The 25,987-nt window shown below is 39.0% G+C and overlaps 2 protein-coding genes across 2 annotated transcripts; both read right to left on the reverse strand.

The window, feature by feature from the left end:
- Nucleotides 1-2,788: 2,788 nt before the first annotated feature.
- On the reverse strand, nucleotides 2,789-9,774 carry cnot7 (CCR4-NOT transcription complex, subunit 7). Its single transcript, XM_066649110.1, has 7 exons — nucleotides 9,587-9,774; nucleotides 7,329-7,539; nucleotides 7,052-7,245; nucleotides 6,683-6,844; nucleotides 5,827-5,971; nucleotides 5,590-5,700; nucleotides 2,789-3,983 (listed from the first exon to the last, which is right to left on the reverse strand). Exons 2-7 carry the CDS (start codon nucleotides 7,443-7,445, stop codon nucleotides 3,852-3,854), a joined length of 861 nt encoding a protein of 286 aa, XP_066505207.1. The 5' UTR covers nucleotides 7,446-7,539; nucleotides 9,587-9,774; the 3' UTR covers nucleotides 2,789-3,851.
- Nucleotides 9,775-12,084: 2,310 nt separating this feature from the next.
- Nucleotides 12,085-25,775, reverse strand: mtmr7a (myotubularin related protein 7a). The gene is made up of 14 exons (XM_066648915.1): nucleotides 25,513-25,775; nucleotides 25,007-25,129; nucleotides 24,247-24,409; nucleotides 23,349-23,506; nucleotides 21,394-21,522; nucleotides 20,299-20,433; nucleotides 19,176-19,308; nucleotides 18,049-18,158; nucleotides 17,834-17,959; nucleotides 16,363-16,412; nucleotides 16,040-16,240; nucleotides 15,777-15,911; nucleotides 14,832-14,958; nucleotides 12,085-13,456 (listed from the first exon to the last, which is right to left on the reverse strand). Exons 1-14 carry the CDS (start codon nucleotides 25,537-25,539, stop codon nucleotides 13,094-13,096), a joined length of 1,980 nt encoding a protein of 659 aa, XP_066505012.1. The 5' UTR covers nucleotides 25,540-25,775; the 3' UTR covers nucleotides 12,085-13,093.
- Nucleotides 25,776-25,987: the final 212 nt, after the last annotated feature.

Raw genomic sequence — 25,987 nt, forward strand, 5'->3', positions numbered from 1 at the left:
AAGGAAAAGGAAAGGGGCCATCAGGATTTTCATAAGCGCACAGTTCAAAAGCCAGCATCTGTGATCGTATGAGTGGGCATTAGTGCACATGTCGTGGGTAAATTGCACATTTGTGAAGGCACTGTTCATGCTGAACAAGGTTTTGGAGCAACATGCTGCCACCCAGGGAAGACCTTGCTTACTTTAGCAAGAGAATGACAATCCATGTTCTGCGTGGATTACAACAGCATCTTCCAATAGTAAAAGGTGCTAATTTGGTCCAGGCCCTATAACAGAGACCTGAACTGCGGCATGGTGGCGCAGCAGGTAGTGTCACAGTCACACAGCTCCAGGGGCCTGGAGGTTGTGGGTTCAGTTCCCGCTCTGGGTGACTGTGTGAGGAGTGTGGTGTCTCCCTGTGTCTGCGTGGGTTTCCTCCGGGTGACTGTCTGTGAGGAGTGTGGTGTGTTCTCTCTGTGTCCGCGTGGGTTTCCTCCGGGTGACTGTCTGTGAGGAGTGTGGTGTGTTCTCTCTGTGTCCGCGTGGGTTTCCTCCTGCTGCTCCAGTTTCCTCCCACAGTTGGTAGGTGGATAGGCGACTCAAAAGTGTCCGTAGGTGTGAGTGAATATGTGTGTGTCTGTGTTGCCCTGTGAAGGACTGGCGCCCCCTCCAGGGTGTGTTCCCGCCTTGTGCCCAATGATTCCAGGTAGGCTCCTGAACTGTATAAGGGTTACAGATAATGAATGAATGAACTGTTGAGCAGCTAAAATCCTGTATCAAACAAGAATAGGAAAACATATTACTTCCAAAGCCACAGCAGTTGGTCTCAGTTCCGAAACGTTTACAGAGTTTTGTTTAAAGAAGTGGTGACGCAACACATTGGTCAACATGCCTCTGTCCCAACTTTTTTGAAACGTGTTGCTGGCATTTAATTTTAACTGGGCTTATATTTTAAAAAAGAATATAAATAAAAGCTCAGCTTTGTCCCCACTTTTTTGGAGTTGGGGCTTGTAAGTAAAGGAACAATCAGTCATTTTTTACCATGATATGATAGCAAACATTTGCTATGAAAGTGTTTTTCTGCAAAGTGCATTTCGAACAAGATGAAGTATCACATTGTGTTGTAGGCTCAGAATCATAGATCAGGTCCCCCACATGTGGACAGCCATGTTTACAATGGTTTAGTACAGAGTCTTTATGAACAGTATGATGGTGTTTAATAATGTGTTGAAGAATCACTGGAGAAAATGTCTGATTGTTCCTTGAAAGCAGTCTCAAGTGAAAGAAGGAAATACAGTTTCCTTATACCTTATACTTAACTACAAAAACAAGACTTTTTCCCTATTAACTTTATGTATATTTATTTTTGGTAAATACTGGAAGTCCCAAAACGTCCAAAAACCATGATTATGTTACTTCACACTTAGCTGTTTTACGGTTTGGGGACTGAAGATCCCAATTCTGCAGTAGTAAAGGTTTTATTTCATTGTGCTATTCTTCTGTTAAGCTAGTTCCCAACTGCACAGCTGAATTGAATACAGATTTCCCTGGGTTCTGTAAATCTTTAAGGTCATAATTCATCGTTTATTGAAATACTTAAAATTCATGCAAAAACTTACTGCACTGAAACTGTTTAGAGCATCAAGTTCTGAATTTGTTTATTAATGAAAATACAGAGTTAATTCAGATCAAAGCGAATCGACAAATACTTGCTTTCTGTTTTCACTTTCATTTTACCTACTGTTCATTTTGTAAATTGAGTTTGTACAGTTGTGTTCTTTTTTTTTTTTTAGAAAAGGTTTCAAGTGATATTTCTATTCCAAAATGTGGCACTGTATGTTGAGTGAAGATTTTATTAATATGGCTGCAAGTACACATGCAGAATATATGACCACCACGCTTAAAGTCTGGTGTGATGTTTACAATTACCACACACCCCGCAGAACACTTTGGACGGATGGTTGAAATGTCTCCAAGGGCTCTATAGTTATTTAATACTGCTTTTTGTTTTAATGTTTCCAAAACTATTGCATGATGGGGGACATTAACAGTGTAACCTTGTTTTTTCACTGAGGTGTAATGAAAAACAGATATGCCAAGATGTCCTAAATGTACTGAGATGTTTTTTTATGTGCTGTTTTTAGTCTTTATCGTGGAAGTTGTTCAACTTAAGACTGATCTTCAATATCACAAGACCTACAGTACAGCTTAGGCTTTCCTACTGTTATGTAAATCATTGACATACTTTGTACTCAGAGACCAAATTAAATTGTACTGTACTGTTCTACATCAACAGATTTTTTCCCTATGGACTGTATTTTATGGCTATACCACAGACATTGATGAATGTCTTCAGCTGAATTAATAAATATCATGTTTTATGTACCTGTCTTAGGTGTTTTGAGGATTTTTGTAACCCAAACCATCATGTGATGCCTGGTTTGCAACTCATTCCAACACATTTAGCAGGCGGAATATATTCCACAGGAAACTGCTATTGACACTCAACTAGTTTTTATGGTTTCCTTAGAACAGTGTTTCTCAAACCTGGTCCAGGTGGATTCCCTGCTTTAACACACCCACTGCAACTCTGAATGCATGCGTTTATAAACTGAGAGGTTGAGTTGGGAGAAGGGAAAGCAATACCAACGCAGGGCAGGTTGTAAAGGAACGATCAGTCCCAGGACCAGGATTGAGAAACAATACTAAAGTTTTGTTCCATACAAACTTAACACTGCAGTGTTTTAGCAAAAACAACACACAAAAACCAGGCCCACAAGTTTTCAGATGTTAGAAAATCTGAGGCCTTTATTTACAAAAGCTCTAAAAACAGTCACCCTTGATATTGCATATTCTTTACATGGATATTTTACACATTAATGGAGTGGAGAGGGGGGGAAAAGGATTAAATGTTTATCTCCAGAGGCGACATTCAACGAAAGAGAAGCAGTGTCCATGCAGTTCACATCTCTGTAAAAACTCAGATCACGACTCAACACAGCATTTATTCAAACGCCATCAGTACATGCAGTAATTCTATGCAACATAGCAACAATCGTAAAGCAAAAAACCCAAATTGCACAAGGTGTGCATGATTGAAAAACCAGCACTACAAGTAAATCCAATTCCACTGACACTGAGTACTCGAGTTTTTTTTCCTCATTAAGAAGCTTGATGAATAAAAGGCTTTGAATTTTATACTAAAATACTACAAAACCTTTAAGTCACTTTTAAAAATTAAATGAAGACAGTCTTGATACAGAAGAGATGATCTCACTTCAATTAAATAGTGGCAGTTATGTATCACACGCCTTAGTTTGTGGTAAAATCTGTGCTAGCCCAACATAAAGGTAAAATCAGTGCATGGCTTCACTCGTGCCATTAAGTGCCTAGAAATTTGCCTGTGTTTCTGTGGGACACTCCATCTGTCTCAAGCCGCTGCTGATTGGGAAAAGTGGATGTAGTACTCCTCTGATCAGGGAACAACCGTACATGTAGATAACTGGCTTATTAGGGTTTGCTGAATTAGTCTACGTACTATTCAACAAAGCATGAGAACAAACGTAATAAATTAATGATAAAAAAACATAAAATGTAGCTTAATATTAAGGCTGAGCTTTGCAGGAAAAACAAAAAAATAAAACACCCAGTTTTTCTTTTCTCTTATCATAAAAGAGGAACAATTAGTGACAAAGTTTAACATAGAGAAGGCAACAAAGTGGAAGAATTTCTTTTAGCTTTCCATCTAAAACCAAGACTCTTGCTGGATCTTTAAAGTGCAAATTCCTATTGAACAATTTATGAAAACTAAAAAAACCCATATTCTAAGCCCTGTAGGTGAAGTTCTCTACAGTGAGGGATTTCTTGTTGCGTCATGACTGCTGCTTGTTAGCCTCCTCTTCATAGGCATTGCCGGTGCCGTTCTGGACATAGGATGACCCAGAGCCCAGTCCATACAAGTGACCACAGTATTTAGCGTCATCAATATGATCTTCAAAAAACATCTGAAATGACAAAGAGCAAGAGATTGTTAACTGTATGCACTTTCAGAGAATAGTTTCAGGGTAGTTATGTTGGGCGGCACGGTGGCTTAGTGGTGAGCACGTTCGCCTCCCAATGCTGGGATCTTGGGTTCAAGTCCCATCTGGGTGGAGTTTCTATGTTCTCCCCTCTCTGTGGGTTTCCTCCCACAGTCCAAAAACATGGCGGGTAGGTGAATTGGCTTCTCTAATAACTGTCCTGGTGTGTGACTGAATGAGTGTGTATGTGAATGAATGTCTGTATGTGTGAGCCCAGATATGGATTGGCGCTGTGTCCTGGGTGCCCAATGCAGTCCTCCAGGTGGACGGTCGTTCCTGGTCGAGAGTACGCTGTGCACGTTTGGCTGCCGCTTCTCACCAGTGTGTGTGTGTGGATTGAGTGTTCTGAGCAGTGTGGATTGTAACGCGTCCTTGGGTGTCTAGAAAGGCGCTATATAAGTGTAAAGATACATACATACATACATACATGTACCCTGCTCATTATTAAGAGCCAAAAGAAAATAATACTTAACATTTAAATTATTTGATAAACAGGTGACAGCAGCCAACTCTCCCATTTTCCAAAACATAACTGAAGCCGATGTATTTGGTGACAGTTAAACAATATCTTATATTTATAACATGGAAAATACATTTGTAATTGTGACAGTCTAGAGCAGTTTACAAAACATGCAAATGTGCCTGTCAAATAAAGATGTGCACAATTTGGCATCAAACCGAGTCAAGCAATAGCTCAACATCAACTCTCAGTGGGACCACTGCAATCACGCCTGCAGCTGCAGGATGAACACTGACAACTTAGCACAAACATACATGCTTTCTGAATTACAGGAGGAAGTCATCATGTAGACAAGCGCTTATTTAGAAACCTGTTAAACATTTATATAGCACATGGTATTTGTCACTTTGCATACAGCAGTATAATAATGTCACTGTGGTGATGTCTAAAAAAATGTTTAAAAAAATGCACAAAACATGCAATTACACTCTTGTCCATATTAGGTTTCCAGGTCTATGCTCACTTATTGGAGAACTGAAAGGGATTGCTACATTGCTACAGCTCCACCTTGTAATAAAGCATTCACAACGGCACATTTTGTACAACTGACTGAAATTAAAGATTAAAAACATGAATAATGCTATATCCAAGCTTTAAGCATACTACCAGTGGATCTGCAGTGTGAGACAGTAAGTCTGCAATAAAATGTAACTATTAAATTACAACACCAGCTCCCCAAACCCTAGGCTACAACATTAATGCAGCTCATCTACCAAACTAGACAGAGCTTGTTGCTTTGTGTGAAGTATTGTGGTGAAACTGTCAGTCATGTAATGTCAGTTAAATGCACAGCAGTGTCAGAAAATGTCATATGTCTACCACTTAACAATTCAGAGGATCCAGCGAAACGCATTTGGTTTTGAACTGTTGTTTAGCACAGAGTGTAGCGGCACCGATTACAAATAAATCCCACTCTTTCCCCCTGTTCAGAAAGTAAGCTTGAAAAATTGTGGATGTGACAAAATTATAGAACGGCAGCAAAACATCAGTAATCTACAATTCACAACCTACCTCTCTCATCTTAAAGAAAGCCATTCCCGTGAGGAGGGAGTCTGAGCCTGCCTGATGCTGAGGTCCAATCCTCTCCAGCTCAAGCTGCTCAGCTACCTCCTGTAGACCACCCTGCACACCACAGCAATCGCTTAACACAGATTATCAAACCCCATGTGAAATGTAACGTTTAGTTGTGTTCTTTTAAGGATACAATATACTTCTACAATTCACATAAAAGTCAAAGGTAATGCATGCCTTCAAGTTTTTGCAGCTCTTCATGAGGTATTTCACGTCATAGATGATGGGGAAAAACAATCGAAGGATCTCAAAGAAATCAACTTCCTCTTCTGGCAACTTGGAGTTTGACAAAATTTTAATCAGGTAACCAAAGTCATAGCCACTGAACAGGGGGAACAATAAAACATTATCACAAAAAAAGTCATAGAAATATATGTCACATCATCACAGAATACATTTAGAATGAAATGCTACAATAATCACCATGAAACAGTAATCACACAATGGTCGGCACGGAAGCTGCTTAACGATAACTATATTTCATTACAACTAACAATTAATCTGGCAAAAAGTAAATCATGAAAGGCTTCATCTGAATGGGTGTTTGCTAGTATGGACCACGCCCGTAGAGTCTGAAACGGGGAGGTGAACTCAGAAATCTTGGGGGAAGAGTTCAGTGTGGCTTATGAATGCGTATGAAGCTGGACCCCCGTTGGATAAATGAATACGAGAAAAGGGTGGAGATGGGGTGGAGGTGGGAGCGAGTTTAAAACAGGAGGCTCGGTGGGTTTGATAACGGCCGAACACGGCTCAGAATACGGGGATCAACAGGAATGACCGAGCTGACGTAGTGAAGCAGTCGAATCGAGATTCGTCTCCTGAACTAAATGAAGCGAGGTTGTCTGACGCGGAAATAATGTGAATTTGCGGGGTATATATAGGGCCGTGGAGGAGGAGTTTGGGCGTGGTCCTACTCCCAAAATTATGTTATTACATAACTTCAATTGTTTAAAAACTTTGCGGCATTAATAATTCATTGTGTACACACTGTTTTAAATCACCAGTAAAACAGTACTGTCTACAGTGGACTTGCCTGTGGAACGACAGCCACTTCACCCCTTCACAAAGCACCACACCTGAAGTCATGAGGAGCTCTGCAAAATATAGTGTCTCAATGCCCTCTTCTTCATGCTTTTTGAACTGGATACCGGACGATGTCAGTAGCTCAATTGAATCCTGTGCGTACATATCTTCCCTGAAAGAATTATTTCAATGACAGCAAATTACAGAATTCATATAAAAACAACAACAAACAAACAATAAATTAATTGTTACAACATACAGTTGATGGTAATTCTTCATTTTAAAAACTTTAAAACAGTAGGCTTGGGCTTAAAACATTATTTGTATATGTTACAGTATATAACACAGCATAGAAACACTTTAGTAAGGAAATACTTACGTAAGGTTAAATTTGAAGTTGAACTGCCATGTTGAAGTTCCTGGGGGGTACTCCCCTTGTTCATTCATAAAGGTAAGGCCAAGCTGGATAATTTTTAACAAATCAACATTGCACCGCAGCAACTGGTACTGATAGTCAGCATTGCTTCTAAACTCTCCAATCGGTCTTGCAACTACACCTGGAAACTCTGTGTCCTATAAATGCATAAAATTACCAGATGGACTCGCACTCTGCACACCTTAAGAATTGAAAACCAACTAAATGTAGCAAGGCTTACCATTGCAATGTAATTGTATTTTCGGATCACCTGGCGGATCCTCTTCAGCTCCTCATCCAGGTTACTAGCCCACACCTCACATATTCTTTGGCTATGATCCACAGTGGCTGCGGGCATAGTGCCACTTTCAGATGGAAGGCATCAAAAATGAAAAAAATGTGCCCTTAGGGACAATTTCATAGAATATTAGGTCCGTAATCTTTCTTTTCACCTGAAAACGAGGATATACATCAGGTTAGGCTATTAAACAGAGTGAACTGTAAAATTAGAGAGAGAAAAAAAAGTGCCATATATGTTATTCTGTCCAAGATGCATCAGCTAGGATTCTGTGTCACATCAGGAAGAGCTAGTATTTCTCAGGTTCTCGTTTCTCTACGTTGATCACCAGTTAGAAACACAGATGAACATTTTATTACTTGTATTTAAACCCCTTCATGGCATTTACATTTAACCCCGCCACAGTGCCACTAAAAGCTACTGTATCACATGCACCGAAGCTATAAAACACTAGATAGATTTCTGACATGCAGGAATTCACAGTATAACAATGACCATTTGCCGAATGCCTGACAATGTTCACTTCAAACAACAGCTAGCATTATTTTGTCACCGACCTTCAATTCCCTAAATGGGAAACCTCTAAGATATTAAATGAACAATGTCTCTAACATTCAGAGCCACACTTAGGTTAGATGCTAGACGCTGCGTCTACTGATGTACTGTCACTGACATTTAATAAAATAATTTTGAAAAACAAAACAGTATAGCTGAGATATAATGCAGAATTATGGTTTTTCAGTTCAAAGCAGGGGTGTTTAATACAGCAAAAACACTAAGACACATTCTCTCTGAATTATATTCAAAATACTATTTGTTTATGTTTTAAACATTTTCAGATTAAAAAAGTTGGGGCCATATTTAAGAAATATTATGGTATGTACAGTATTCAATGATTTAAACTCAACATTTTACATACTGAGCTGCAAAAAACTAAATGACACCTAATTAAGCTCTTGTTGTGAAGAAATATGCAGTTAATCTGAGTTCTTTAAGACTGATGACAACAGTTTGATGTGACATTTTTGCAGCTGTTACAAAATGCACTTGCAACACTGCACCAGGAAATGAGCAAATGTTTCTTCTCTACAAACCTCTTTTCACTGGTTCCTGATTAGGTACAGAATACATTTTAGGTTTTATTTTTGGTATTTAAATTTCTTCTGGGCATGGCTCCAAGGTACATTTCAGACTCTCGTTGTATTCTCTTAAAGTTTATGAGGCTTATGAGCCTAAAATTGGGGGTGGGGGAGTGGTGTCTCGTCCCTCATCATCCATGGCGGAGTTGCCTTTGAGCAAGAAACATAACCCCCAACGGACAGTTGCTCCAGGGGTGTATTTTTTCACTACTCTTAGGGAACTAGCTTGTGTGTGCACTGCTATGGATGGGTACAGAGGAACAAGTTTGTTGTCTTTATGTTTAAAGTGGTGAGATCTTTTAATTAGCTGCTTTGCACAAATCTAAAACGCGCTAGACACATTTACTGTGGCAGGACTTAACTTACTGCATTCATTTTCATTTATTTTGTATTTCAGCTGGATAACCAACCTATTATCACAGACATCTTGAGTGTTTTAAGGATTTAAACACTTATGGATCTTTTGATCTGTCTGGCCCTGTCATCAGTGGTGTCTTTTGATTTAATTTAAAGCACTTTGCTTGACACTTTTTAAATGTGCTGTAAGGATAAAGGGGATTCAGTTTGACCCAAAACCCACTCCTAGGTCAAAACACCACTGCTGAATTTATAAATTAGATAACACATATTGCTATACTAATACATGCATATGGTGCTACACTACACATATTGTCTATCATACCATGTCTGAGTTTGCTGCACGTTATCAGCAAGCACTGTTCTACCCTTGCTGCCTAGCAACGTGCTAGTCGGATGTATAACGTTTCCCACACAGCCTAGCAGCCAAACCTGCAAACTAGTCAGTTCTCCAGTTAAAATGTGCAGAAACAAGCGCCAGTAACAGACATTCACTTAAAGTTACCTGCCACAGCACATCAACCCAACCCTCCAACAGAGGCTAGCAACTGGCTGTTGCTTGCAAGGCTGCTCCTGCCCTATTAGCCATGGGCTAACGAGGCTCGTGCATGCTAACCAATGCAAATGCTAACTGCTAGCCCCACAGCCAGACAACTTTGTGCGGCTGCGTTAGTTTGGACGATTTCTCTCGCTCTCACCACTTACCTCTCCTCATTTAAGTCGCACTTGTGTGTAATGCTTCAGCAACACACGTTTATCCAGTTCATTAAGCACTGGAGTCTTACATCTAACTTTAAAAGTTTTATTTGCTCAACACCGACAACAACCAGCCGCCACCTCTCCACCTCCATCACAGCACCACGGCGTGACGTCACTTAGATATGAGCGCCGACCTCGCAACGTCACGAAGCCTGGGTTCTAGTGAAGTCCTCAGTGTCTCTGTTGTACATTCAGCAGTGAACCTAGAGTTAGGATTAAAGTGACTGCTGGAGTTGTGCTACCTTGTCAATATGTGCTGCCATAATGTACTTTTATGTGTACAGTTGCTTAAATGAAACTGTAGGTGAGACTCTACGCACAGCCTAAATTACCTTATTAAAGAAATGTAACTACATTTAAGTACACTTTTGGAAGACTCAAGCAATTTCGTAAAGCACCGGAGAAAATATTAAAATCTTTGGGTCTGAGCATTCGAATAGCTGCAAAGTAGCACATTTCGACAAAGTAGGACAAATCATCAGAACACCAGGCAATACACCAGCAATTTTTTTCTCTCTTATAACAGCTGTTGGTTGATTTTAATTTGTTAGAATAGTATTTAAAATAGCAATTTGTAAGATATTTACTGTACTTTGCCATAAAATGTCCAGGGTGTGTGATCATAGATTAAGGAAACAGTCAAAGCTAAAACACTGGTGCCTCTCATAGCATTGCTGAAGCAGTATATTCTCCCAGTCTGGAGTGGAGTTTCTGTGATCCTGCCCTTTGTCCAATCATTTTACAGTCCAAACCCACTGCTGCCAGGTCCACAAATGTAGTATTTTGCAGCCATGAAATGACCAAGTGAACAGAGTTATATTTTATTGGACAGAAGAAGCCCCATTGCCCTTCTTAAAATTTGCATGACTAGAGACGGAGTAAAATGTGTGGAAATATTGGCCTTGTTTTTGAACGTTGGAGGCAGTTTAGAAACAGCAACACTAGCTACAGGACAGAGCCAGAGCTGGCTAATTTTCACCTGAACAGTTAACAGCAAATCATTTCTGAAAAGAATTATAGAAATACAGACACATATGTATAGATTAAAGTAGTAAACACCATAGGTTGTGTGTGTGTGTGTATATATATATATATATATATATTAAATATTTAAACTAATGCCTTCTTAGCAAGAATGGTGCTTGTATACATTTATATATAATAAATTAATTGTTACAACATACAGTTGATGGTAATTCTTCATTTTAAAAACTTTAAAGCAGTAGGCTTGGCTTAAAACATTATTTGTATGTGTTACAGTATATAACACAGCATAGAAACACTTTAGTAAGGAAATACTTACGTAAGGTTAAATTTGAAGTTGAACTGCCATGTTGAAGTTCCTGGGGGGTACTCCCCTTTTTGAAGAACAATGTTTTGTTCAGATTCTCCATGATTTGCATGAGTTTGTTAAATCAACAGCACACATTATTTATAATCATTATTTATTAACCAGTAAAAATAGGTGTTGGATGATAACCTCAAATAATACTGAGTGCCACGAGGAGAGATTTGGAAAAATTTAAACCAACACATTCACACAGAATATCACACTGGAGTAATGTTATTTGGTTTTATTCTAATGTTGGGCGTTATTTGTTGTTGTTTTTTTTTATAGCAAATGGACACTTACTGCTCAGATTAATAGCTCAATCTCTAGTGCCTTTGCACAGTACTCTCTCTAAATATAGTACACTATAGTATCTTAGGCACTTAAGATAATTATATATATTTAAACTTATGCCTTCCCTGTAATTGTGGTTATTCATTCATTATCTGTAAGCGCTTATCCAGTTCAGGGTCACGGTGGGTCCAGAGCCTACCTGGAATCATTGGGCGCAAGGCGGGAATACACCCTGGAGGGGGCGCCAATCCTTCAGAGGGCAATACACACACACTCACTCACACACTCATTCACACCTACGGACACTTTTGAGTCGCCAATCCACCTACCAACATGTGTTTTTGAACTGTGGGAGGAAACCGGAGCACCCGGAGGAAACCCACACAGACACAGGGAGAACACACCAACTCCTCACAGACAGTCACCCAGAGCGGACCGTGCCACCCTGTGGTTATTGTATAAAGTTATATATAATCACAGTAAATACAAAGAAATAATAATATAATACAAAATATATATATATATAAATTGGTAGGTGTGCGAGTTTGAAAAACAATGTTACACACACACAGCTTCCTTTCCAACGCTCCTGGTTTGTAATTTGCTACAATAAACAAAAATGTGTAATTTATGTCAATGTAGATGTAGCTTTATCCCACACAACACCTAATATACTAAAATAGAGAAAATAGTGCTCTACACTCACTCAGTTTTCTATGGCTGCAGGCTTCTTTCATTCATGACTGTAGTTTGTAAGAAACAAAATCCACCTTTGTTTGCATAATTAGTGTTTTATTTTTATTTATTATTTTTCTGTTTGTGTATTATTTAGAATGCTGTAGATATGCTAAAGCAAATACCATTTGTGTAGTCCACATGCCTGTGCAAAATATGATTTTGGAAAAGATACCGCTGTAATGCAAATACAGAAATAAACAAGATGAAGTTGATTGCAATTTAAACATAGTACAATTAAACTAAGAGAAAAAATAACTTCTCCTGAACGTACCAACTTTATTATCAACAATCTTAACATTATACAACAACTAACCAAAGAGGACGAGGCAATATGTACAGTTAGCTTTATTTACTAGTATTTGAGTAACATTGCAGTAGTTGTTAAAGAAAATAAATAAAGTATAAGCATAGTTTGTTGCACTGAGAAGTCTCTCTCTATATTCACACGGAAATGCAGCTTCAGCTTCCACACCGCATGTGCTCATGCATATCCACCATTACTGCTTTTAAGAACATCAATATGCAGCAATATCTGACTGTGGAAAATATACATGTGGCAATCCAGTATCTACAATGACCATCTAGACCTCATGTTTAATTAATGGTCATATTTGTTCTGTGACTCTGTGTCAGTTTTGTCCAGAACTACGTTTGTGTTTAGCGTGTAGGGCCCTAGAGTAAACACAGCACCTACGAACATCAACTTTGGCCTTTGAGCTGTGAGAAGTGAATTTATAAACTGGACCCTACTTGTTCTAACACAATACAGAAAGGTCAGGAAGTGAATCTGAAACTCATTTTTACTTCTATGTCTTGGTATGAATATATGATCATTCAGAGGTATTTTGTCACATGCAAATTTTCAGTGCATATTATGACATGCACATACAAAAAGTAAAATGTCATAAATATTGTAATAAATAATTCCAACAATATGCTTTTTATGCCGGCAACACATACAGACAAAAAGACATGTTAATGGAGCACAGAGTGGGCAACTAAAGTGAAATGCATACATCCCATTTCACCATTCTTACAATAATTGCACAGACCTTTCTGAGGCTTTCATTTATCATCAGGTGTCACTTTTTTCAGACATTACTGAAAGCAGCTTCATCTGAATCAGCATCCTTAACACTATCTTCACTTGGAAAAGAATCTCCAACGCTGGAGGAATGGCCACTGAAGTCAGCTACTCCTGATTCCTGGTCACTGTTGTCAGGGTCAGAGCTTTTTGGAGTGTATCCAAACACACTGAGCTCGGTGCCTTCTGTCTCCCTCTGCTGGAGAGGCCAATCTTTAGGCCCAGCACTTAAAATCACACCAATGTAATCCTGAGGCGAGTTGGCTATGTTTAGGTGTGTTGGCTCGGCCCAGAGAGCTTGGCTATGATTCATTTTATTCTTTGTTACATGAAGGCTGTTTCCCTGCTCTTTTCCCAGGGCAACAAGTTTCTGCAACAAGACAGGATCCAGTCAGTTATAAATAAGCTTCAGGAAATACAGACATAAAACAGATTTAGCACAAACACAATATTACATACTCATCTATTCAGTTATTTTCTAAATTATATTCAGTAAAATACCACTCTTTCCCCAGGGCTGTATGTTTCTACAAGATGAGATTCAGTCTGTTAAAAATAAGTTTTAACAAAAGGCTGTCTTCACATGGGTTTATCTGTATCCATAAAAAACAAACGTTACATTAATTTTAATGAGAATGTGTCATTGACGGATGATGGACATGAAAGCAAGGCACTGCATGAAAGTAACCCTGCAATATCTGTTCACAAAGTTAATTAGAACTGAACATTTTTTTATAGGGTGTACTCTGCCACAGTGGTGCTTTCATCATAAGGAGTAATTGTGGGACAGTGCTACATTCATTTGCGCAATTTTTTTTATTGAAGTGGAAGAAAATAATAACTTAGTGATCAGCTCATTTTCAGATGGTGTCTTCCAAATTTCCAGCACTGATTTATTAGTGTTTACTCACACATGTCTTTTGCATTTCATTCTGTGTAGAACCTCTGTTGACATGTGTTTTCACTTGCAAGATTTCATGTTTGAGTTACACAGTCCCACCCACAAACACAACTACCACAAACCCAGTAAACAATTAGCCGTTGATTCAACGTTGAAAACGTAATGACTGCCGTCTAATCAACGTTCTCTTAAGGTTGAAAATGAAAGTTGAAAAGACGTCCAAACACAGACATTGAAAAGACGACTATTAGACGTATTTTGGACGTCCATTGACGTTATTAATTGGTCCCGAAATAAATTACTTGTATAAAACCCGTTTTGGACGTCCACTGACGTTATCGATTGGTCACCACTTAACTAACTCATTAAGATGGATTTTGGACGTCCATTGACGTTTAAAATATGTCCTTGACGGACAGACTACTTTTAGACCTATTTTGAACGTCCAGGGACGTTCCTTGTTTACTGGGAACCACCAACAAACACCAAACTGTTGTTTTTACAAATACTGCCATTTGAACACAACCTGAATGCAGCAAAACTTTAATAGATTTGGTGCAAACAAAGTGCTGGATGCATTTACCTTCAGTGTTTTAGAACAAAATCTATTTTTTTTCCAATTATTTTTAATGAAATGCAGCCTAAACAAATGTAGCATACCTTCTGCTTTCTATTTTCAGGTTTTTGGAATTGAGGTTTGTACGATAGAGGCCAAATCACACTTGCTTCAGCACCTACCTTTATTTCGTGTGTTTAGGATGAGGCTGAAAACACTGGAGTATTCGTTTAACACTGTATAAATACACCTTATAAAAGGTTCAGGTTGAAGAATTTGAGTCCTTACCTGTTTACACACAGCAAGCAGTTCTTCTAGTTGCTGTGTTTCCTCATTTACAGCCATCAGACTGTCCAGTACAGACTGACGTGGGTGCATGCCCCTGTCAAAATGATTATACAATCCCCTCCAGAACCTGATCGCAGCAAAACAGAACATACTTACATTGGCATGAAGTGTATTTTCACTGTAATATTATTAGGATTCCTCATGGTATCAGCAAACTCAATTGGAGTTTAAAATTAAACCACATGAAAAATATTGCTCTTTTCCTCCCTAGAACTAAGAAAAAAGAAAAGCGGTAGAGATTATGGCGTACAGAGGAGTTAACAAATGCTCCAGAATCTCCATAGAAACTGCCAGGCTGTGGGTTAGGTTCAGTGGGTTCAGAATGCTTAAATTATTCTGTAAATGAGGCCAATTTGAGACGGAGTGTGAAAAAGAAAGAGAGAGAATGCAGCATCTTTCAGTACAAGGATGTAGAGTGATTTCTCATTTGTAAACACGTACTTGTGCCCCAGTTGCGTCAGCTGCACCCAGCTCTTTTTAGCGCTTGAGTCAATCAGCTGACAGAGATACGGCACTGCAGCACAAAGGGATTTTTACCTGTACCATTTAAAATGATCCAGTGCAGTTTTAAAGGGGAATTCCACAGTGGTTTTCAAATTTTTGCATAATTACACCCTTGAGCTGAACAGTTATTCAGAGTGGTTGTTCCATTACAAAAAATGTACAGAGTCAGAAATGCTTACAGCAGTAATAGGAACCAGATGTTCTAAGCAGCTAATGTCTCTAAATGCTTTCCATAGCATTACATAAATGTCTTCTCAAAATAATTAAAAAATGTTAATTCAAATGCCCACAAAACAATCATAAAATGCCCCCTGGGAACTGGTAGCTGTGTATTCAATGTTACACACAAAATATTGACTTATAGATATGTTTTTTACGCACTTGAAGCAGTAGGGGGTAGTAAGTGGCCGTAGAACTCCCTGAGTTTTATCTCTGTCGGTCCTGAACAGAGGATTAACAAAGTCTGACTTGTTCTTCCACAGATGAGGCCATAAGGAGTGAGTCTTCTCTCTAATGCTGAAAATGACACAGAAGTAAGTTCATGTTCGATAAATGACTTGTGAGTGTACAACATTAATTTGCAAGCAGTATACAACACATAAGAAAAGAGGTAGTTATATAATTGAATAAATACTTATATTTACCCCTGTTCTTTCCTCTCTTTTTCACTGTTACAAATGAAGTTCCCATACTGACAAGAATGAATGTGATTGTGGATGGTGATAAGGAATCTCTCGTTATATTCAAAGGCACAGGGAAATTGCTCCAGAAGTTGCCACAGGCACTCCAGGAACTGGTCCATAATAGGGGACACTTCTTTGGGGTCTACATCTAGATGACTGTATCTGAAAATGGATGAACAGATCATTAAGACAATGTCCTCAGAAACAAGGAATAATTGAAGACAAGTAACTTATATATGTATAACCATATGATCTTATGGATAAAGTCATCGTTAACACCTCACCTGTGAGAAAACTTATGTCCAAATGAGACCCAGTCTTTTTCAATCAGCACCTGCACATCGAAAAAAGAGACATTATGTACAATGATGTGATTTGAATAATTTCAAAACTATTGAGCTTGATTTGCCATTTTTTTTCTATTTATTTTTACATAATCCATTATCCTGGCAGCCTAGTTTTTCCATCCCCAACAGGAAATTAATTTCTTTTTGAGACGGGATTCCAAGACACAGCTAATCCATGCCGTAAGGCTTCCTTACCCTGTTCACCCATGATGGGGTTCATTTTTCCCAGAAGCAATTTATTATTCTACAAAACTGGGCCTTGCTCTTTTCCATCTGATCTCCAAGACAGGAAGAGCTATGGTAGGAGTTCTAAATCCTTATGATCAAAGGAACAAGTACTATGAGCACAGCTGGCTGTTACACTTGCCAAGACCCTCCTGCTCCATGCTTACAATTTGATGCCCTAAATAAAACTTTTAGTAGTCCATAATATAAATAAATGGATACAGTCATCTGTTCTGCTTCATCCAGATTAGAATCACTCACCTCACATCGAACAAAATGCTCCACAGTATCCTTTTCACAGCAATTGACAATAACAGCTTAACAGTGCACTGCATAAATATTTAATTATCAATGGAACAATAGAAATTCCATCTCAGAAAATGTCAAATTGTCAAGATGACATTAGTAAAACAAACAAACAAAAAAAAAACCTTGAATGTGTAATAAAATTTCAGGTGTTTTTATATAATCAATGAGAAACAGAACAACTTGTACTTAATGGCCATTCTGACTGGAAATTAAATAAATTAAAGGGTGGTTTCCTGGCTTTTGCACAGTGCTGTGCATTGCATTTATTATATTTAGTTTTTATGCATTATATTTTTTTCATTCCTATACACAGGGGTTAGACAATGAAACTGAAACACCTGTCATTGTAGTGTGGGAGGTGTCATGGCTAAATTGGAGCAGCCTGGTGGCCAATCTTCATTAACTGCACACTGCACCAGTAAGACCATGTGCATCCAATGGTTCAAACATTGTGTCCTGAAGGCGGTGCCGTGTATCAGGACGACAATGCACCAATACACACAGCAAGACTGGTGAAAGATTGGTTTGATGAACATGAAAGTGAAGTTGAACATCTCCCATGGCCTGCACAGTATTATTGAGCCACTTTGGGGTGTTTTGGAGGAGCGAGTCAGGAAACGTTTTCCTCCACCAGCATCACGTAGAGACCTGGCCACTATCCTGCAAGAAGAATGGCTTCAAATCCCTCTGACCACTGTGCAGGACTTGTACATGTCATTGACGCTGTATTGGCCACAAAAGGAGGCCCTACACCATACTAATAAATTATTGTGGTCTAAAACCAGGTGTTTCACTTTCATTGTCCAACCCCTGTACCGTTGCAATCTGAGACACATGAGAGAGACAACATGCATTCATATCACACTGTGTTTACCATGAGTCCCTTGAGAGTCCTGTAGTATGGGTCAAGAAGTACACCGGCCACAGAGCACACCTGAGCTGTTCTATCCCAGCCATCAGAACAGTGGACCAAGACACTGACCCCTTCCTCTGCCACAGCCTGCATACAAACACAAACTATCAGTAAAAGAAAAATCAGTCAAGGTCATGCATGAATTTCCTAATCTCAGAATCAGCCTAACAGCTTACCTTGGCAATGAAACTGCCAGCAACCAGTATGGATTGAATATGTCTCAACCAGTCAGAATTTTCAAGGCCATTGAGGAATTCCCCCATGGATGGAGAACGAATATCAGACGCTGTGAAACAAGCCAATATTCAGTCAAAATAAATCAACATTCAAACTGTTCGATTAAACCAACTTTTTATGTTTTGTTTGACATTATTTAAAAAAAAATTGACAATGCTCTTTAAGCACGTCATCATAAATAACACATTTAAAATGTCGTGACGTGAAAGAACCAATGCAACAATGATAAGCTTCTCCTTCGACTGTTTCCACAGCTGTAACTCTCAGTGACTAAAAAAATCCTTATCCAGCACTTTCCTCTTATATAAAGGGAAATATTCTCTGGAGAATGTCCTACTGGTTCATTTTGCAATAAGAAACGTATGAAGCCTGGATTAACAGGTGAGCAGGTTCACTCAAACTCTGATGTCAGGGCATGCACAACCCCCTATTCAAGGAAACTGTACTTTCTGGGAAGAACTGGAGAGAGAGAAAAAAAAAGAAAAATTCAACTGACTTTACTGTAACATCAGACTCTGTTGGACAGCTACTCAATGGTATTCACTCAGTGGACTCCCTAGTGCTTTCTGGGTCAAAATGTTATCACAGCTAGTACTAACATTATTTTTCCAACACTGAATCAAATCATTCTCACGCCCCTCTTTTCCTCGTAAGGGGAAAAGGGGTCCCAGATCATCAGCTCGGCGAAACCAAAATAGTCAAGCAATGAAAGCCAGATGGATTCAAAGTCGTCTCACCATATACCCCCTGCTTTACTACAAAACTCTCCTATGGTTCAGCAGTCTTTATTAGAGTTAATAAGAACACCAGGTGGTCCAGTATCTGGAATCAAAGAAGGATTTCAGGGAAAATTATGGGAAGCTGCCATGTGCATTGGTTCTGCTTTGTGTAGTCATGAACATTTTCATTTCTAAACCGTGTACAGAGTTCCCCTGTTTCTTGTACCTTTAGGGGTATTGTACAGCTCAGTGTACATGGTTAAGGTGCTCCTGACATTTAATTTAGCCATCAAACAGTTGCAGGATAACTTGTCATTAAGATGTGGAATTCACCAGTGACAGAATACCTTCGATCAGCTTCTGTTGACTGTTCCTCATCACATGGATGTTTTCAATACCGATGAACTGAAACTTGATGTTGGTGTAGTTATCCTCACTTTCATAGCCCTTTCCTGTAGCTCGGTTTGCCATTGCATTTAGCTGCAAACATGTAGGTAGACGTTCATTTACTCAACTGAAATGCATAAATAATTTCCACATTAAGTAAACAAAGAGTCAAAGTTTTAGTCATGTAACTACCCATTCTCTTCCACCAGTGTACGCTAGGGTTCGTCACATGAACCGTTCTGGACGGATGGAGCATGGTCCTTTTAAAAATATTCCCTTACATGGTGTTTTGAGGATGGTGATGGAGAGAGCTGTAGAAAGACCTATATATGATGATCTGGTGACACTCCCAACAAATGAAGGTGAATAGTCAGTATAACTTTATATGGATAAGTTATGATGCTTCCTTCTTAAGGAATAGAGAAAGCAAGCCAGGTCAGTAATATGCCCCCAACAGCATAAAAAGAAATGCTTGGACCTATTCAATGAAGGGGTCAGGCACTGGGGCCTTCCATTGGTTCACATCACGTAAGCACTCACAGGTCTTGTAGAGGATGGGGTTTAGAATGACTCACTTGACTATAATTATATATATATTTTACCAGATCAACCAACGCCTTAGGTTTTTGCAGCACTAGTTTTTGTAATGATTAGTTTGCATACAGCAATCCTATTCTAATATTACTCTCTAAATAGTTGTGGAAAAAGTGCTGTGAGAGCAACAGTCCAAACATTTTCAAGTGATAAAGTGAAATTTAAACTTTCAAGTGTTCCATTGTTTTCAATTTAAATTTTGAAATAAATTCCTGCCATTCATGAATCAACAAAGACCTCAACTCTAAAGTCACTTAAATATTTTCTTCTTGTCATCTCGATCCAAACTAAGGCCCATTTGGTTTGCTCAGCATTTTTATGCATGTCACAGGGAATGTGCACTGCACTGCACTCCAAGCTTTTCCTATTGATTGTTCACGTTTTTCTTTGTCACCTATCCATTTGATATTCCTGTGGAACTTTTCTTTCTTTAAATTTGAGAGTTTATATTATTGAGGTTATTGAGGTTTATTGAGGCAGTGAGCTCACCTTAGGTCTGGTATCTACAACATACAGGAATCTGCTCCCAGGGTTGGACTTCATGATGGCCTCTAGCATCTGCTCATCTTCCAGGCAGCGGGCACTGAAGCCAGAGAGGGGCTGGCTGCTGCGACATATGGCTGCCTGGTATGGAAAACAAACATTTGGCACAATCGTGTCTGGATGGAATACAGCATACTCTGTAAAAGGCTACTGCTTCTGTATATATCTATTGTCAAATGCAATTACATTAAATCAAAATGTGATCAAACTGTATGAAATAGTTTATAAAACCTTTAGTTACACGTAATCATGGCTCTACTTTACACAGATCAAACACTTGCAAAGATGAAAATAAAAATGATCACTATAAAACAGCCATCATTTTACATTCTTCCACCCACAGACTATAAATCAAACTGCGTGCTCACTGTCCTTTTCCTGAACTGGGCTCCATTTCATGAGAATTTGACCTTGGCCTCATAAAAATCTAAGGTTGTGTTGGTGATACAGATTTTTTTTTAGACAGTTATTCCGATCACATGTGGGATTAATGGAACATAGATAAGTGAAGAGACTATGCTACAACCGGGCCTTGTGGGTCACACCACTCTGGCTTGAATTTCGAGGTCACATTTGAATTTTTATGCTTTTTGAAGCAACACAAACATGGCGGTCTGTGGGGAATACTTGACCTCGATAAAAAAGAACGGGCTGTTAGAAAGAAGTCAACCCACACAGTGGAAGGAGGATCAATCTTATAAGCAAGCCACTTATCACGGGTATAATACTGGAAGCTTTTTTTAGAGGCTTCTGGCAAAGTACATACAGTGCAACTTAACGTTCAACACAGTTATCTGAGTTGTGACAGGATACAGTTAATACAAAGTGGAGCATTGGAGATAGAACCACAAGGAAAAAAAAAATTGTGCTGTACAGAATCCTTGATATTATACCAGAGACACTTGTCATTATCTGATGACAAATTATATTAGAGCCAGAAGACACCAAATTATAAAGCTGAATCTCAGAAGCCTCGTTAAACAGAGCCATAGGACCTCATGTTCCTTGGAAGGAATGTGTAGAAAATCCAGGATAACTCACTTGGGTTTCTTTGCAGTAGTACGACAACGTGGGAAATCGGCCTCTGCTGCGAAACTTGGAGCTCCCCACGATGACAGGGAGGCTGGCAGATTTAGGCACAAACAGCTCGGCAGGATACGTGTCACACACCTGTCTCACGGCAAGAAAAGTTATACTCAGAAACAAACATTCGGATTAGAAGTTGTATTTTCTGCTACACACTGGGAAAAGAGAAAAAAAAAAGGCACATAAATAAAATACAGTGTGATTAATTTCAGGACTTAAACAACAGGTTCTATACTATGAACCTATAAAAAGCTATTAAAATTCAAATTTCCCATTTTTGAATATTTAACTGACAAAAGAACTAAGAACTACAACACTCCAAAAAAGGTGAGACAAGGGCAAAATAGCAATAAAATGTTTAAAGGAAATTCATGTTAAACTGTTTGTGTGTAAATATAAAGGTAAAAAATAGGTAAATATAAAATGTATTCGGGGTATACCTCAAAATTGTTGCCATTTAACAATTTGCAATTGTATACATAAGTGAGTTATAAATAAATTTATATAAACTGTATAAATTCAACACAAGCAGAATGAATGTTGTGGGACCATCCGGGTGAAAAAGCAGACATCGCTCATGTTATAGGGAGTGCCTCAGTGGGTGACTTGCATATGTGAGAACTTCCCACTGATGTCTAGGCAAACATTTGGGTTTTAGAGAGATATTTTTTGCTGTCCAAAGATAAACATATACAGATGTATCTCAATAAATTTGAATATAATCAAGAATGTCATTTATTTCAGTAATTCAATTCAAAAAGACACACACACACACACACACACACACACATACACACAGAGAGAAATGTTGTCCTATTGAAAAGTATGTACAGTATATTCACTCAATTCTTGGTCGGGCTCCTTTTGCATGAATTACTGCATCAATGCGATGTTGCATGGAGGCGATCAGCCTGTGGCACTGCTGAGGTGTAATGTAAGCCCAGGTTGCTTTGATAGATTCTCTACAGGGTTTAGGTCAGGAGTGTTTGCTGGCCAATCAAGCACAGTGAAACTGAGGATTAAACCAGGTATTTGTACTTTGGACAGTGTGGACAGGTGCCAAGCCCTGCAAGAAAATGAAATCCACATCTCAGCACAGGGGAAGCATGAAGTGCTCTAAAAAATCCTGGTAAAGGGCAGCGCTGACTTTGGGCTTGATATAACACAGTGGACCAACACCAGCAGACGACACGGCTCCCCAAACCATCACTGATTGGAACATCACAGTAGACCTCAAGCAGCTTGGATTGTGTGCCTCTCCACTCCTCCTCCAGACTCTGGGACCTTGATTTCCAAATGAAATGCCAAATTTATTTTCATTTGAAAACAAGACTTTGGACCACATTCCAAAGTGTGCTTTTGGACGGCAGGAGAAAACCCACACAGACACGAGGAGAACACACCAACTCCTCATAGACAGTCACCCGGAGAGGAGCTCAAACCACAACCCCAGGACCCTTAAGCAATGTGACCGCAACAATATCTGTTGTGCTACTGTGCCACCAAAAATAAATTAATAAAATAAAATAAAATAAATAATTCTTCATTTAAACTTTATTGGTTTGGTCCAGAAAATACTCTTGTTTTCATATTGTATTTGTCAGTATATATAAATACACAAAAGTGTGACCATTCATGCAGTTGTAATATGTATAGAATAAAATAAATAAATACATAAACAGTCACTGTGAGTACAATGGGCTGAAGAGTATTCACTGTAGAAATGTGCACTTCTTTTCACATAAAATCAACAAAACAGGTCACACTTGTCTTAAATACAAGAAATAAAAGTATGAATTTTACTTGCCCACAGCCTTTCATGTGGTCAAAGTCAGAAAATAAATACGAATGTCTGAACATAACAGCTGTGAGACATCAGTGCATGAGCAAAGTATGTGTTATTGACTGACCCTGTATTCTCGGTTGATGGGGGTGACATGCCAGAGCTTATTTGGTATTCCCATTCGATTGTATTCAGCCCTCAGGTTTATGAAGTCCCAAGCCAGGTCCATCTCAGTCTTGTCAACGTTAGGCTTAAATGAAAAACAATAAAGTTCCTCATACCGTTCTGAAAAATAGAAAACATAACACTGTAATGGTTTATGTAAGGGTCGGGTGATGGTGTGTGTGGGGGGGGGGTTACAGTGACCCTGAGTGACCCAAAGCTGTGATACGTCACTGTTTGTGATAACGTTAATGTTAGATATCTAAGACTGTTTTGCATGGGTGCGGCACGGTGGCGCAGCAGGTAGTGTCGCAGTCACACAGCTCCAGGGACCTGGAGGTTGTGGGTTCGATTCCCGCTCCGGGTGACTGTCTGTGAGGAGTTGGTGTGTTCTCCCTGTGTCTGCGTGGGTTTCCTCCGGGTGCTCCGGTTTCCTCCCACAGTCCAAAAACACACGTTAGTAGGTGGATTGGTGACTCAAAAGTTTCTGTAGGTGTGAGTGTGTCTGTGTTGCCCTGTGAAGGATTGGCGCCCCCTCCAGGGTGTATTCCTGCCTTGCGCCCCATGATTCCAGGTAGGCTCTGGACCCACCGCGACCCTGAATTGGATAAGGGTTACAGATAATGAATGAATGTTTTGCATGGTTTTAGAAAAGGTAGTGTGCTAATGCTGCAGAAGAGCTGGAATAAGCTATTCTGAATTAAAAATGGCAGAAAAGGTGCCTAGAGAAGAAGAGGTGTGATTTAATAGGTGTCTAACAGGCTGGTGTCATTTTCAACCTCCATTGCAAAGCTGGAAAACTGAAATGATCTTGTCTTGACGTATAATATGCAAGCACCCAAGTAGTAAAATGTTATATTTACCTGGTCTGCAGAGACGCCAGAGTGACATGAAAACATTGTTGCACTCATTCTCTTGTTGGATGATAAGTTGAATGACCTGGAAATTCTTGCACTGAATGAGAAGTGGAAATCCTGAGGCAGTGGGATTTTGCTTCTCAACATTACAAACTAAACTATGGAGAACCTGTGATGGAAAATGAACCCATCTGGAAATCAGTTGTCAGATACAAGTATCACTAGTATCACTATCAAAAAAGCTTTGTAGTTTATCTATTTATAAGAGATCAGTAATATCATTTATTGTACTATTTTCTTATGATAGCTGTCTACTAGAATGTTTAAAGTGACACTACATAAAATGTGTTTATGTCCTCCGGGGCGCCCCCTACAGTTGTAGTTGTTACCCACCTACAAAAGTTACATAGTGCAGTGCTAAGCCCAAAGTAGCAACAACAGAGGCTCCATTCTCACTGTTACAGGTGAATGGAGCATGACAAAGATTTTGAAGTTGTAACGTTAATGTAAAAATACTACATATCATTGTTTAAACAAAGCCAAGATTGTCAATGGTAGGAAAAGATCTGTAAAATGTATCATAATAAGAAAAGTCTGCTTCAATTCTGTCATTTTTAAAAAAAATTAAATGACAGCAATAGAGGTGGGAAATTCACATTCAGGAAGTACACATCCTCCCCAGGTTTTGTTCAGATTTTGATTTATTGAAACAGAATCCTGGGGATGTATTTATTATGATCAGCACCCTTTGGACACAAACTCTTACCCATAATTCATTGGGAACTCCAGCCTCGTTGTCCACAAAGATGGTATGTGAGGCAGTCAAGTAGAGGGTGCCCACTTGTGCCCTTCGAGAAGAGCCCCTGTCCAATAACTGGACTTTTTCAACCTGCAAGTCAATATTGTATGAGAATTAAGGAGGAAATTAACTGTTGCGTGAGGTTTTAAACACATAATATCAAGCAGTAGGGAAAAAAGAACTAGTAAAATCCAACATGTAACAGCAATTTTGGGCCTAGACTGATGTTAAGAGTTAAAGCTATACGTCATGGGTTACTGATGGGATTTCATGATTAAAACACTACTTTGTCCCAGTGATTTTTAAGAATATCAAACACAAATTTGGAGATTTATTCTGAATAATAAACAAGCATTAGGAATTTTCATTTTAATATTAAATGGTATTAGTGACAAAATTACATTAAAAGCAGAGGAAATGCACCTTGGTGAACTTAGAACAATATACCAGCAGTTTTAATGTATTGTCTTTACCTTTGGCAATTTGATGTGCTCCATCATTCACTCACAAAACCCAAAGCAGATAAATTTTATCTCAGGCTTTCAGCGGAAGCTGTCAGAGTTGTCACCTGCTAAAGTGGCATTTTTCTTTTGTTATACACCCTCTCGAAGCATTTTGGTCTAAATAAAATGAATAAACTGAAGAAGAAACACTGGAGTGCTATGAATGCTAGCACTGGTACATGGTTCCCTCTGTCAGTAGCGGTGAATCACCAGCCGCCCCAGGCGCCGTGCTGGGTCCTAAAGCCCGCCGTTTTAAAACAGCAGTCCACTGTGCTGTTTTTATATAAGACGTTTACGCCATAATTTATTGATATACATGTAAGGGCGCATGCTCCTGCCACCTGAATGAAACAATTTCCTAATCATAAACTGATTGGAGCTTTCTATGGAGCTATGGAAAAAGCTTTAACCCTTATGGAAAATAGAGTGTACTTAAAGTGTATTG

This window comes from Hoplias malabaricus, chromosome 17 (assembly GCF_029633855.1).
Source record: "Hoplias malabaricus isolate fHopMal1 chromosome 17, fHopMal1.hap1, whole genome shotgun sequence".
NCBI classification, from domain to species: domain Eukaryota; kingdom Metazoa; phylum Chordata; class Actinopteri; order Characiformes; family Erythrinidae; genus Hoplias; species Hoplias malabaricus.